We start from the raw sequence: 14111 nt of genomic DNA on the forward strand, positions 1-14111 counted from the left end.
TGCTGTATCTTTTATAAGGAGAACCATATTTCTTATACAGAGTCCAAATAGTAATGTTTTTAGTAACAATTTTAGAAAATTTACCTTGTTCCTCTATCAAGTTGGTAAGAAAATATTTAGTCCCTTCCTTATAAGTCTCAGTGGAAACGTTCTTGATGTTAATTTTTAAGACATCTTACATTTTTAGATTTGCAGGAAAGCATATCCAGAATCCATCGAACAATTGAACTTATGTACTCTGACAAATCTATGATCCAAGTAAGTGAAATGTTGAGCTAGTAAGCATTACCAAAACTATTTACATACATTTTCATTTATCTTTTATTTATCTTAATCTAATTCTAATTCTCATATATGTTTTGTTATAAAATTGCCGAACTTCAAGCTTCCACATTAATATTTCCTCCATTTGGTCATATTCTCATATGTTACATGCCCTTCTTTTTAGTGTTTTACAATAAAATTTATCCAGATTTTGGAGACCTTAAAAATTAAAAACATTTCTACGAGTGAAAAATATGTTAAGGATGTTAAGTAGATTATGAGAGAAATGTCTAGGGCTTAGTTATATTTTAACTTCTGGTATGTTAAATACAGCCATCAAATTATAATTGTGAAGATTTATACAAATCATGTACTGTTTCTAAATCTGTTCATTTTATTGGAAAGAACCTAAGTTGGTCAGCATATTCATATACAATAAATAAATTTTCATAATTTCAAAAATCATTCTCTTATCAACATACCTATGTGTCTTATTGCCTTACTTATTGTTAGATTAGTTAATATCCCTTTTTTTATCTTTTAATTTTGTGGATTATTTTTTGCAAAACTTTTATCCCAGCCAATTTTCTTTTCTTTTTTCTCCCAAATATTCCTTCACCATTTTCCTCCAAACAGTTAGTTTGCAGGTTCATGGAATGTGATATAATAGTTACATAACTGCAGTTTAACTATATTTTTTTCCACATTTAGGTTCCTTATCGTTTACATGCTGTTTTAGTTCATGAAGGGCAAGCTAATGCAGGACACTATTGGGCATACATTTTTGATCATCATGAAAACAGGTGGATGAAATACAATGATATTGCTGTGACAAAATCATCATGGGAAGAGTTAATGAGGGACTCGTTTGGTGGTTATAGAAATGCCAGTGCATATTGTTTAATGTACATAAATGATAAGGCGCAGTTCTTAATACAAGGTAAGCATTTGAAATATATTAGGTGCACGTGTATTTTTAAATAAATAGACCTTTTATGTGACTGATTAGTGGTGTGGTTAGGTATATATACTTCACCTAGAGGGTGATAAATATGATTAGGAATTGTTACTGAATTGTAAGTGAAAATCTAAAATATGAGAGGTGATGTGATTAGCACTAAGAATTGGAATATATTTTATACTCAACATTTAACTGTTAGATGTATATCCTTGCTATAAACCCTTTAATGGTTTCATCCACATATAGACTCATAGTCACATTCCTTAGCCTGGCCTCTGTTTTTCTATCTTTGCTTACCACCATTTTCCATTTTGAACTTTATATACCACACTGATTTAAACTTCTTGCTGTATTCTGCTCATACCATATCACTTTTGCATATTTATGTCTGTGTTCTTGTACTTTTTTGAGTGTCACTAATGTTCTTATTTCTTTGTTCTTTGTCTAATTCTTGCTCGTCTGTCAGGACTCAATTCAGGTGTCATCTCTTCTGCAAAGTTTTTCTTGACTTGTGAGAAAATATCTCTTCTCATGCTCTCATAGCATACCTCAATCAGGCATTTATTATTTTAAGGTGAAATTATGTGTTAACTTGTCTTTCCCTCTTCACTCTAATCTGCTTAAGCCAAGGACCATGTTTTACTATGTCTTAATCATTAATTACGTTTCTGATATTCTAATATGGGCTTGCATATAGAAAGCACTTAGTAAAAATTTCTTGAAACTGATAGTTAACTTTCCTTTTGTATTAAGCATTCAGTAAAATTAGCTAGGTTGCCTCCTGATGACTTGAAAAGGTTGTTTTTTAATGGTAGAGGTTGAGTAACCTTTAAATACTACTTATGCAATATTCTGAACAATCTTGCTGTCATATTAGTTTACATAGTTGCATTTTTATTTTATGGCTGTACTTATCGACTTCATCTGAAAAAAAGAATTTTGAGCTTAATTAGGTTATCAATGATTTTTTCTCATATTGTAAAAAGTTCCTCTTCAGGTATATTCAGACATCTGGCATTTTCTTATAATAGTCAAAGTAGTTCTGGGTCAGTGTTTGAGTAGCAAAACTTCTGGTTTTATTTCTAATGCCTCATTTCTATTATTCAGATTTTTAAAAAAATGAGAGTAGAGAATAATACATTGGATTAATCACCAGATATTAGTATCAAAGTTTTTTTGAGTGAGTTTTCTTTTACTTTTTAGGTAATAATGTTTTGCTAAATGATAATTCATAGTTTCAATCTATTTTGAATGTATTCTATCTTAAGCTTTGCATTTTTCCTTTAATTCTTGGTTTTATATTAGTTTTTGAAATATGATTTACAGAGGAGTTTAATAAAGAGACTGGGCAGGCTCTTGTTGGAATAGAAACATTGCCACCGGATTTAAGAGATTTTGTGGAGGAAGACAACCAACGATTTGAAAAAGAACTAGAAGAGTGGGATACACAACTTGCTCAGAAAGCTCTGCAGGAAAAGCTTTTAGCATCACAGAAACTGAGGGAATCAGAGTCCTCTATAACAACAGGTTAGTTCCTTTTTATTAGGTTGTATTATCTCTATCAATATTATATATTTATTATTTTGTTATAAAAATAAGATATGCTCATTGAAAAAACTTTAGAAATGATAAAGTATGAAGAAGGCAGTTAAAATCATCTGAAATTCCATCAATCAGAGATAACCACAGGTAACAGTTTAGTTTACCCCTTTGCCAGATACCCATTCTAAGTCCATACACCTTTATCAAGATAAATGAGTTTATTCTATTGGCTCTTTGTTCTTATTCTCTTTCCTACTTTGAGTGGGCTTGACTCTTGGCAAGAAGAAAGAGCTGTGAAATCAACAAGCAGCCTATACCAATTCATTAAAGCTATCAAGAGAATGAACTCTAGTAACTTTAGATTTGAGAAAAATGACAATACTGCTATATTTATGTATATTTTTTGCAATGCTTTATAATACCACCATTAGTACAGATTATTTTATTTAATATTTTCAAAACTCTTAAAATTAAAAACAAAATTGTCCAAAGCTAAGTATGTAATATACTCCAAATATGAAAGTGTGTAGACATGTCTAAGAGGTAAAGAAATAAATTTATAAAAATATAAATATTAAAAATATTGTAAAATAAATGATTCAGATATTTTAAAAGACCAAGATAGTGGTATTTTGCCAAGAAGGATACCAACATTTTGATACTTAAAAGTGGTACAGTGTACCTGAATATTATAAACTACCATTGTACTTTCTAGTGAATAAACAATATCTAGGACTGCACTTTCTTCCCATATATCAAGGTCACACTGTAGAACAAGTGAAACTCAGTGGTTTCACAAAAATGTTTCATTACAGTGACTGTAGTGGGAAATGAAATGGCTCAGTTACCCACAAGAGGTTCCTGAGCTCATCACAATATATTAATTATATTATAGTTCTTTTCATTTTTTGAGCCATCTCCATTCCTTTGTGATTTAATCTTTTCTCTTTTATATGAATCCTTTGCAGACCATTCCCACAAACTCTCCAGAGAAGCTGCTGTGCTATTCTTCCCTTAACTCTTACACACTGTATTTATGTTGCTATTCTTAACCTATTAACAAAAAGGAAAGGGCTGCACAAGGATTAGGTGACTCCTTTGTTCATTTGTTAAGCTCCAGCCGTGTTCTTGGCTCACCCATATTTTGTGGTACCAAATGTTGAATTCTTTATAACCCCCTCTTCCGTCCTTTCTGTTTTTCATAAGTTTCTCCAAATTTACAGACTTGATACATTATCTTCCTACTAACTCAAGCTAATACATATTTCCCCACTAATATTCCTATCAGGTAAGGACTAGCCAACATTGCCCCACTTTTTCATTTGTCATCTTGTCTTCTCTCTCATAAGGCCATCTCTACATGCTCTACCCCCTTTTTTCTTGATCATTACTCTTACCATATTCTTTACCTACTGTTTTGCAACTTTAAAAAAATTCAGTAATGAATATTGGCCATATATTTTTTATCTATTTTTAATATTTAAAAAATATTGAAGAAATGCAGATATATTTCCAAGAGGAACCAAAATACCTAAAAGTTAAAGATGAAGAGAAGGAAATTGTTAATTCACATATAACTTTTATGAAAATTATCTTCCAGATTGGGTTTTTAGAAAGCAGTAGCAATACTGCCTCAATTGGAAGCTGTTGAGTCCTGTTGAATTTATGGTAATATGTGCTTTGTGTTAGAAACTGAATGTGCTGAATCTGTAAATTTGGGAAGTGAGATTGTTGCTTAAAATATTATTTTCTGGGGGATGGATGTAGCTCAAGTGGCTGCGCACCTGCTTCCCATGTATGAAGTCCCAAGTTCCATCCCTAGTACCTCCTTCCAAAAACAAACAAGCACATGAGGGGGTCAGCACTCATTGGGGAATAGTAGTGGCTTAATGGTTGAGTGCCTGCTTCCTATGTACAAGGCCTTACGTTCAATCCCCAGTACCTCCTTAAAAAAAAGATTGGCTTCTATTACTATATTATCTTTAATATCATAATAAGAAATCCATCTTGCAGGGAGTTTAACATATCACAATTGAATAAGGACTGGCTAATATTCATGGAACCACTTGCCCCTATCATTAGTAGAGAAATTTTATTTTAATGCCCCTGCCATCTTCCCATTTCTCTTCATAGTATTCAAAGTAATTAATTTATCTAATTTGGTACAATACTTTCAGGATCTCAAAGAGAACCTGTGTTTATATCTCTTAGGTACACACTAGGATTTTGAATGAAGAGTATAAATAATACATGATCTTAAAACATATCAGAGTTTTCTGTCTGCTTATCTTCTCAATAAAACTAATACAATAACCATTAAAATACGATTTCTTCTGAGCTATATTCCAAATAAGATTATTTGTATAATATTAAAGTTAACATTTCTTCCTCTTCTGCTAATGTGTGATCAAGAAATCTGTGTACATAAATTTTCCAGTACATTTCCTTGCTTACTGAAACTGAAATACGTAATGGGAAACTATTATTTGGTCCATATCATGCGACCTCCCTAAACCTGCTTTCCGCAAAGACAATATGAAGTTTAAAAAAACAATTTACCTGAACTCTTTTGTTTCGATTTCTAGTCATAGTTCTTTACTAAAGAGTATGTACATCAGAATTACCAAGGGATTTTTTTTTTTCTGAATAGAAACAACACATCCCATGTAAGGCCTACTGGATCAGAGTCTTTGAATGAAGGAAGGTCAATAATATGTATTTCTGAAAAGATCTTCAAATATTTCTGAGGTGTACTTCTGGTTAAGTAGCATGGATTTAGCCTATATTGGTAAAACAGAAATCACTCAAAGGAAGGCATAGCTTTGCCTGAGTTGTTATTTTATTGTTTTACTCTTACATTATTCAAAAATTATTTGAGATCCTTAACAACAACGTACATGGCACAGTCATATTAAAGAAATTAAGAAACCCAAATAAGCAAAATGATAAGGGTAGAAAACCTAAGGTAAAGGTAGTTAAGATTAGTACGAAATGGATTCCATAAGATATCATGAATTTTGCCTAGAGATGGGAATGCAGATTTGGCTCTGGGACCTCTTCCTTACAAATACTCTTATGTAAGTTAAAAAAAAATAAGCTTATGTTTCAGGAAAGTACAGTTGGTTTCTGAGAATAAGACCTGGTATACGGGAAGTTTTGGATCACAGAGTGGTTCAACAATGGCAGCGGAGGAATACTGATATGGGATGTTATTGACAGGATATATATGGTTGACAGGGAGTTATACAGGGCATATGCCCAGAGTATATGGTAATGTCTATATATACTCATAGTGGAAACAATTAAAAACAACAGCTGGGGGGGTACTGGGCTCCTGGCCGGGGGTCACTGTTGTGGGCCCTGGGAGAGCAGCGGCAATCCTCCAGGTGCAACGGCAAGAACCAGGAAGGAAGGAGGGCCCAACAGTGGGCTCTTGATACTAATGGCTACACTTTTGAGCCTATGCACCTGCAATAAGAACAAGGCCTAGAGTAGCATTGTGCCTGGGGGTTTCCTCCTGACAGCCTTCATGTTACTCAAATGTGGCCACTCTCACAGCCAAACTCAGCATGTAGATGTGATGCATTCCCCCCAGCGTGGGACACGACACCCGGGGATGAGCCTCCCTGGCACCGAGGGATCACTACCACATACCAGCTGAAGAAGCAACTAGAAAATGACCTTGAATCAAAGATTCAATGCGGAACAGCAGAATATACCTGTCTACATATAATAACATGACTTCGGGAAGCGGTTTGACCTAATGTAAGGGGGAAATGGAAAGGAGAAATGAGATTATAAGGCTGTGAGTCTCTAAAAAAGAGTCTGGAGGTTGTCAGAAGGAATACCCCTATGTACAACTGAACAGAGTCTAAGAGACAGATAAGGTAGATACAACCCCAGGTATTGGTTCTTTTGAGGGATAAAGAGACCCACGGGTTCTATGGTCATGGCAGAAGGGGTTCACTGCCATGACAGATGGCCCTTCTTTGGAGCTGGTGTTTCTGCGTGATGGAAATGGACTCAGAGGGGATCTCTTTTCACAAGACTTGCATGCTACTTTATTGGAATTGTAGTTGGTGCTGGGTTTAAGATATATGTAGGGGATTTGAATCTCTGGACTGATAATATGACACCCAGGCCCAGAGCCTCAACAGACTTCAGCTCCTACACTTTGACTTATTGGACTTACTCCACTCAGCTAACATGGAGTTGAAGAAGGTCAACCACCACAACATGGAGCCTAGAGTGTCTACAACTAGAAGCGGGAAGAGTGCATCCAGTACCCATGTGCAATCTAAGCCCTCACTTGACATAGGTGTGCAATGGACACAACCAATCCAATGTCCACAGAGAAAATGTGGAATGGGTGTGGGAACAGTAGCCATGGGGGCTGCTGGGTGTGGGGAACGGGAGGAAGAGATGAGATGTGGAGGCGTTTTCGGGACGTGGAGTTGTCCTGGATAGTGCTTCACGGACAATTACGGGACACTGTAGATCCCCCCAGGGCCCACTGGATGGAACGTGAGAGAGTCTGGGCTATGATGTGGACCATTGACTATGGGGTGCAGTGATGCTCAGAGATGAACTTACCAGGTGCAATGGATGTATCACGATGATGGGAGAGAGTGTTGCTGTGGGGGGAGTGGGGGGCGGGGGCGGTGGGGTTGAATGGGACCTCATATATTTTTTTTAATGTAATTTAAAAAAATAATAATAAATAAATATTTAAAAAAAAAAAAAGACCTGGTAGGCTGAGAAGTATACTCAGTCTTTTACTGTTCCTTGAAAGCCATGGACTGGGCAGTGTTCTTATTTATATCCCTGGCGTCTCATATAATAAATGATATTATTTAGGGAGGGAGGCTCAAATTGTGTGGTGCAGATGAAACTGTATGTTTAGGACATATTTTAGGTTTAAATTTGGTTCCTAAGCCACTTGCCTCCACACTATCAAGTTTCTGTTTGGGATGAAACTCAGGAATAGGAACTTTTAAAAGCTCTACTGATGATTCGTTGTATCCAGTAGCATGGCTCTGTAGATTTTTAATGCCTTTCTAGAAATGGGTGGACTGCATGTCTTTTAAGCAGTTCTCTAAATATTCTTCTAAATGGGACTGTAATAAGTATGACTTTATAAGTCAAGGTAATAAATAGTTCTAAAAGATATCTGAGACATTGCTTTTTTATTTATTGCTGATTCAGAGCAGATCCTCATGCTTTACCATAAAGCCAATTAGTGGTTGAATTGGCTCCTTCTTAAACTGTTGAGGAGCATAACCGAGAAAAATATATAAGTGAAAGATCCCATCTCCTAACCCCATACTTAATTCATAAAGGTAGACCAAAGAACCAGGCTTAGAGAGAATTCTGGTACTTCTGTAATAGCCAAGCAGTTGAATGGAACTCCTATATTCTGCAACATAGAGCATACCTAGGACATCCCTTAAAGTGTGTGTGTATGTTGGGGGAGAGGGGGATGGGAGGGTGGCGGGTAACCAGTAGAAGATGTCAGTAAAGCACCCACAGAACAAAAAAAATTATTTGGGAACTACTTTACCTACAGGGATATTATAAACCTCTGTACAGAACTGTAATTCACAGTGAAATGCGTGTATTTAGTAATTTGTAGTCCAGGTAGGGAATCAGATGTCTAGGATGAATTAAGAGTAACAAGTGTTGCAAGAGTAATCACCAACTGTCTTCCAGGTAGTAGCCTGAACAATATATTAAACTGAGGGGCTTGTTAGTATACAAAACCAATTAGCATGTGAAGGAGGAAACATCATGACTTCCATTTATTGAGTTCTTACCATTTATACAAGTCAGCAGTGATGAGGTTTTTGTGGGATTACAGGATGAGCAAAAATCATTGTTGTTTAAATAGTAAAAGGCATTTTTCCTGATATTTTTAATAAAGAAATGGAAATTGCCTCAGTGTAGAGTATGCAGAATATCAAATAACAGTAAAAATTACATTGCCATGAAACTTGTTATATTAAATTATTAAACTGTATATTTAGGATAATCCCCTTTTTGTTTAAGAAAAAAACTGTGAGATAAAATCTGAAAGTATATGTAATGCCAAAAATATTATTTGTGCTTATCTCTGGGTAGTGGAAAGAGCTCTTCATTTTCCTTCTTTTGCTTATTTATTTGTTTTAGTAAACATGTAGTACTCTTTTGGTTTGACAAAATGAAGCCGAAACCTCTTTTCTTTTTTATGAGGGCACTTGTCATAATGTGACTCGTACTTAATTCTCCTGAGACTATTTCCTTATCAGTACCTTATATTTCATCTAAACCATATTAGTTTCCTTTTCTCTTCCATGTAGTGAGCTTTCCTATCCTCATGACATTGTTCATGAAGTATCCTGTTTTAAAAATGTCCATTCTTGGAATTTTACCCATACTTTACCACCCTCCTGATTTCAGGTCTACAAATTTGTCTCATATCATCCTTTTAGCAACTCGTATCATTTCTTCTGAGTCCCAGTCTATTCTCAGTACCAAATTCATCATATCCCTCTTTAAGTAAAAATAGTAGTTTGGTTGCGCACCAGTATAGAAGCTCATTGATAGCAGAGATTTTATTATTTTTTTATGTCCTTATGGTGCCTTTACATATGCTATTCCTTCTACCTGAAATCTTCTCCTTTCACAACTGCAAGATAATCCTTTCTACAAATCCTTCAAGACTGAGCTCAATTGACATTTCTTCTAGAAAATGTTTTTTAACATGCAGCATCTTCCCAAGTGGTGCATTGGGTCCACAGTGCTTCTGTAGAATCTTCTGCGTAATTTCATTGCATTAGTGCATTGTGTTGTAACTGAGTGCATATTTATCAGATTTTACTGAGAGCTTTTTAAAATTAGAGAAGTGTTTTAATTGTTTTTTACATTTTTAATACCTAGCACAGTACTAATAATGGCACAGGCTCAATAAAAATGTTGTGACTACAATTTGGGCTTTTATTTCCAATCTCCCGTTGTCTTAAACTTTTACTGGTTTACCTACTCTAACTGCAACCCCACTCATGCAAGTTCCGTGGGACGTATATGCACAGGGAAAACTCAAGAGAAAATAAGTAGAACTCCTTCAGTATTACTCATAAGTTTTTGGACTCAAACCTCTACATGGAAGGAAACCTTGACCCTAGTGAATTTAAAATGGATTTAAGTATATTGATTAGCTAAAATTCTTTCGCTTCTCAGCATTTGTTTTTATTTTACACAGACTTTCCAGGTTTTAGTGGTTTAGACCCATGAAGACCAGATGGATTTCTTGACCCTAATTGCTTTAGGCTCACATCATAACATCAATAGTTAATCTTTTTATCTATGATGGTGAGAAGAGACAAAAAAGAGCAGCACAGGTTAAGGCAGCTGGCTCAAGCCACCAATCCAAAAACCTTCCTAGAAGCAAAAATCCTCCTAAACTGGAGGTAACCCAAGATTTTCTTTACCTTATCCATCATACAGGGACACTGAAAAACACTGCAGTCCAAAGTCAGGAAATGTAGAAATAAGGACATTTAACTTTTTAAAAATCTTTCCATGTCACACCTATTTTAGCTTTTCCTCCTCTTTTCTTTTCACCCCCTTAACCTTGGAGTTAAGACTCCAGAAACTTGGCATCTTATTTCACATCTATTCTTTAAGACTTTGTGTCTGAAATATACCTTGAATCTAGCCACTTTTTTCTAACTCTGTTGCTGTCTCCATTGTCCAAAGCAAAATCATCTCTTACCCATACTGCTCTAGTACCTTCTTGTACCTTACTGTCCTCTACTAATCCATTCCTCAGATCTTAGCCAGAATAATTTTCAAACTGCTGTTTACCATCATATTCAAAACTTTTATTCAATTCCTGTTGCACTCAAAAATTTTATGCCACTTAACGCCCTCAGTGATTTCTCTACTACTTGGGTCATCTCTTGCCATATCTCTACTCTTGTACTGTAGTCTAGCCACACTGGTTTTTTGGATCCAGGCCATGCTTCCCACGGTGTTCATCTCTTCATTTTCATTCTTGCTTCTGGCAAACCCAACCTTTTCATCCTTCAGTTTAAAGGACACTATATCCCATATCCCACAATCTAAATTTGTTTCTGTCTTCTTTTTATTCCTGAAATGTGCTATTATAATTTCATCACAATTCACAATAGTATGTATGATTTTGGGGGGGGTGGGGGGCGGGCATAGAGACTTGGTACTTTGTTAAGCTCTCAGTGCCCAGCCTACTGCTTGGCATATTGTTATCTGCTTAAATAAAATTTGTAATGATCATGTGAGTGTTCTGAAATTATGTATTTCTTTTTGAATAATATTTCACATTGAAAGATTATTTAAATTAATAAAATACTGGAGAGGATGAGTAGCTCTGTTGTTTCCCACCAGGTATATGATTAGGACTCACTTAAGCAAACCTAGGAGCATCGTAGAAAATTTTGGTATACCTTCTTACTCCCCATAGCCATTCATTTGTTTTCTCCATTAGGTTAAGTGCCTGTTATATGCTAGGTACTGAAGAATCAGCACTACCAAAGGGAGATAGCATCCCTGTTCTTTTGATTCTTAGTCTACCAGATATAAGGACCTTTAACAAGTAATTACAACAATAATTAAGACATAATTGTGGGAAGTGCGATTAAAAAGAAAAAGTATGGATTATTGAGCAGTGATTCTCATCTGGGAGAGATTCTGTCATTTACCTCAGCCCTCAAGGACATTTGGCGTTATCTGGTAACATTTTTAATTTGCACATCTTGGGGTACATTGCTGCTGGCATTTAGAAGGTAGATACCTAAGTGCACAGAACAGCCCTCCACAAAAAGAATTATTTGACCCAAAATGTTAACAGTGCCATGGCTGAGAAATTCTTCACAGAAATTAATCACAGAGACCTAGCCTAGTCTGTGGTAATCAGGAATACTTCCATATGGTAGTAACATTTATACAAAAGAATGATAGAAGTTACCAGATGGGGAGAGTGAGAGGTGGGTAAACATATAGGTAGAGGGAGTAATAAGTGGAAAGATCTGAGGTTGGAAGGTAGTCCCTTTTTCATTGAATTAGAAAAGCTGAAAAAGTCTAGTATACATCCTGTTTTAGCAAAGAGTGAAGGCATAAGAAAATGTTAGATAGGCAAAGGCTTCCTAATGTAAAGCCTTCTAGTTCATGTAAGGATTTGGAGGTTGTCTGTGAGACACTCAGTGGACATGCAGAATACATGGTTGGACATACGGGTCTAGAGTTCAGAAGATAGTCAGGATCTGGAGATAAAAGTTTGGAAATTATCTTCATATGGATGGTATTTGAAAACATGGATTTATTTATTATGAGTACTTGACCCGGACCGCCCGCGGGCCAGGCCAATACGACAGGACGCCTCCCGTCTGACCAAGCTCGGGGATCTAGAAACAAAGCAAACGACACAGAGACGGGGACAAGAGACACGAAGAATGGAGGCAAGACAGGATTCTGATCAAGCCTTGTTTATTGGGGGTAAAATACGGGGATATATAGAGAGGGAAGGGAACTTGTACATAGGTGATAGGCTGGTTTTGCGGGTGGCAGACGTCCAAGGAGAGGATTGGCTGAAAGTTGTGCCAGGTCTGCAGAGTTTCGCGCCTTGCACATGCGTATTGCTGTGGTCACTTGAGTTGCATCGCGAAGGGAAGAACAAAGAAGCAGGGAGGAAGAAGAATAAGGAAATGACAGGGCAGATTTGTGAACTCCGCCATGTTGTGAGATCCGCCATGTTGTGAGATCCGCCATGTTGTGAGAGGCTGTAAATATGTCTCACAGCGGGTGGCTCCCTACAAGTACTAATTTGTCAAATTGTAAATTTTTTTTCTTTGATAACATTTAGCTATGGGAAGGGGGAGTATGGTAAATAGGGGAGTAAGTTCAGAAAAAGTAGAAGGTTGGGTTCATTCATGATTAGCTATATCAGGTAGGTGTGAAAGGATGCTGTGGCTAGAGGCCAAAACAGCTACTGTGTTGTATGTGGGAACCAAGTCCTTTTTTTGGTATAATGTTAGTAATTTTCCAAAAACGAGATTTTGGTACTTAACATGTCAGAAAAATTGACTCTGAATTCTTTACTGTAAACTATAATGAATTATTTCTTCAGTAATTCCTTGAGTGCTTTTGGTTTTGATTTTTTTATTTTTTGTAAATTCTGGTTGCAAAGTGCTATATGTATGTTGAAGGATAATAGTTTAAATAGAAAAATAAAATGGATTATTGTATATATTAAGAATTATTAGAAATAAAAACAAAGATTCATCTTAGTAGAGACTGTGACTTATACTAGATATACAATTGATTCTTTTCTTATGAAGCACAAGCAGGAGAACCAGAATATCTAGAGCAACCATCAAGAAGTGATTTCTCAAAGCACTTGAAAGAAGAAACTATTCGAATAATTACCAAGGCATCTCATGAGCATGAAGATAAAAGTCCTGAAACAATTTTGCAGTCGGTAAGAACTTTTCTTTTATAAAGCTCAATGAACATAGCCATATTAACATTTTCCAGGCAGTGTAATGAAGAATGACCTCTCTTGGTGTCAGGAGAGACAGGGTCAAATGACAGCTCTGCTATGAACATGCTGACTATGGCAAGTCACCTCATCTCTAGGCCATAATTCCCTAAGGTTAATTTTAAACATGTTTTCCATCTTCTTGTTAAAGAATTACTAGAAATTGTAATTATAGATTAAATGGACCATTTGACTTGGGACTATAAAAGGAAAATATATAATTTAGCAGTTCTCCTGGCCCCCATCCCTCTGCCTATCTGTAGCCTTATTACATTGAAGTAGCTGAGAATTTAAAGTATAATTTTCATTGTTCCATGAAATGTGTTTAACAATAGAACTACTGTAGATGCTGTACATTAGAGAATTATTAGCAAGATATATATGCTTTTAAAATTACGTGTATATTTTATTAAGGGTTTCATGTACAAAAATTGCCATTATAATCCTGTATTCTGGTTCTCAATATGGCTTTTTATAACAAAAATTTGAGCACATTGGTATTGTACTATATTATCTATGAATATGGTATTATGAAAGGTGCTGTTTCATGAATTTGGTACTATACAACCTTTCAGTTGCTGTAATAGTTTTTGTTTTACAAGTTAGTTTAAACAATCCTATTGCTGGTTTCTGGATATTTAATTTTAGTATTTGACCATCTCCCTCCTAGAGAATTACAGAATACATGACATTATAATTTTACAATGCTGCATTTTCTGCCTTAGTAAGTGAAATTAATCCCATCAGTAACATAATTTTGATGATATCTTTAATACAGTAGGACTTTTGTTAACC

The 14111-nt window shown here is 35.6% G+C and overlaps 1 protein-coding gene across 8 annotated transcripts in view; it reads left to right on the forward strand.

Moving 5' to 3' along the window:
• Positions 1-14111, forward strand: part of USP25 (ubiquitin specific peptidase 25) — a 164568-nt gene that overhangs the window by 116658 nt on the left and 33799 nt on the right. For all 8 annotated transcript variants that reach the window (XM_012526815.4, XM_004462644.4, XM_012526814.4 and 5 more), the window contains 4 exons: positions 188-258; positions 976-1204; positions 2552-2752; positions 13117-13256. In XM_012526815.4, coding sequence (XP_012382269.1) covers positions 188-258; positions 976-1204; positions 2552-2752; positions 13117-13256 — 641 coding nt within the window. The remainder of the gene's footprint in view (positions 1-187; positions 259-975; positions 1205-2551; positions 2753-13116; positions 13257-14111) is intronic.

The sequence above is a fragment of the Dasypus novemcinctus genome, chromosome 4 (assembly GCF_030445035.2).
Source record: "Dasypus novemcinctus isolate mDasNov1 chromosome 4, mDasNov1.1.hap2, whole genome shotgun sequence".
Classification (NCBI taxonomy): Eukaryota; Metazoa; Chordata; class Mammalia; order Cingulata; family Dasypodidae; genus Dasypus; species Dasypus novemcinctus.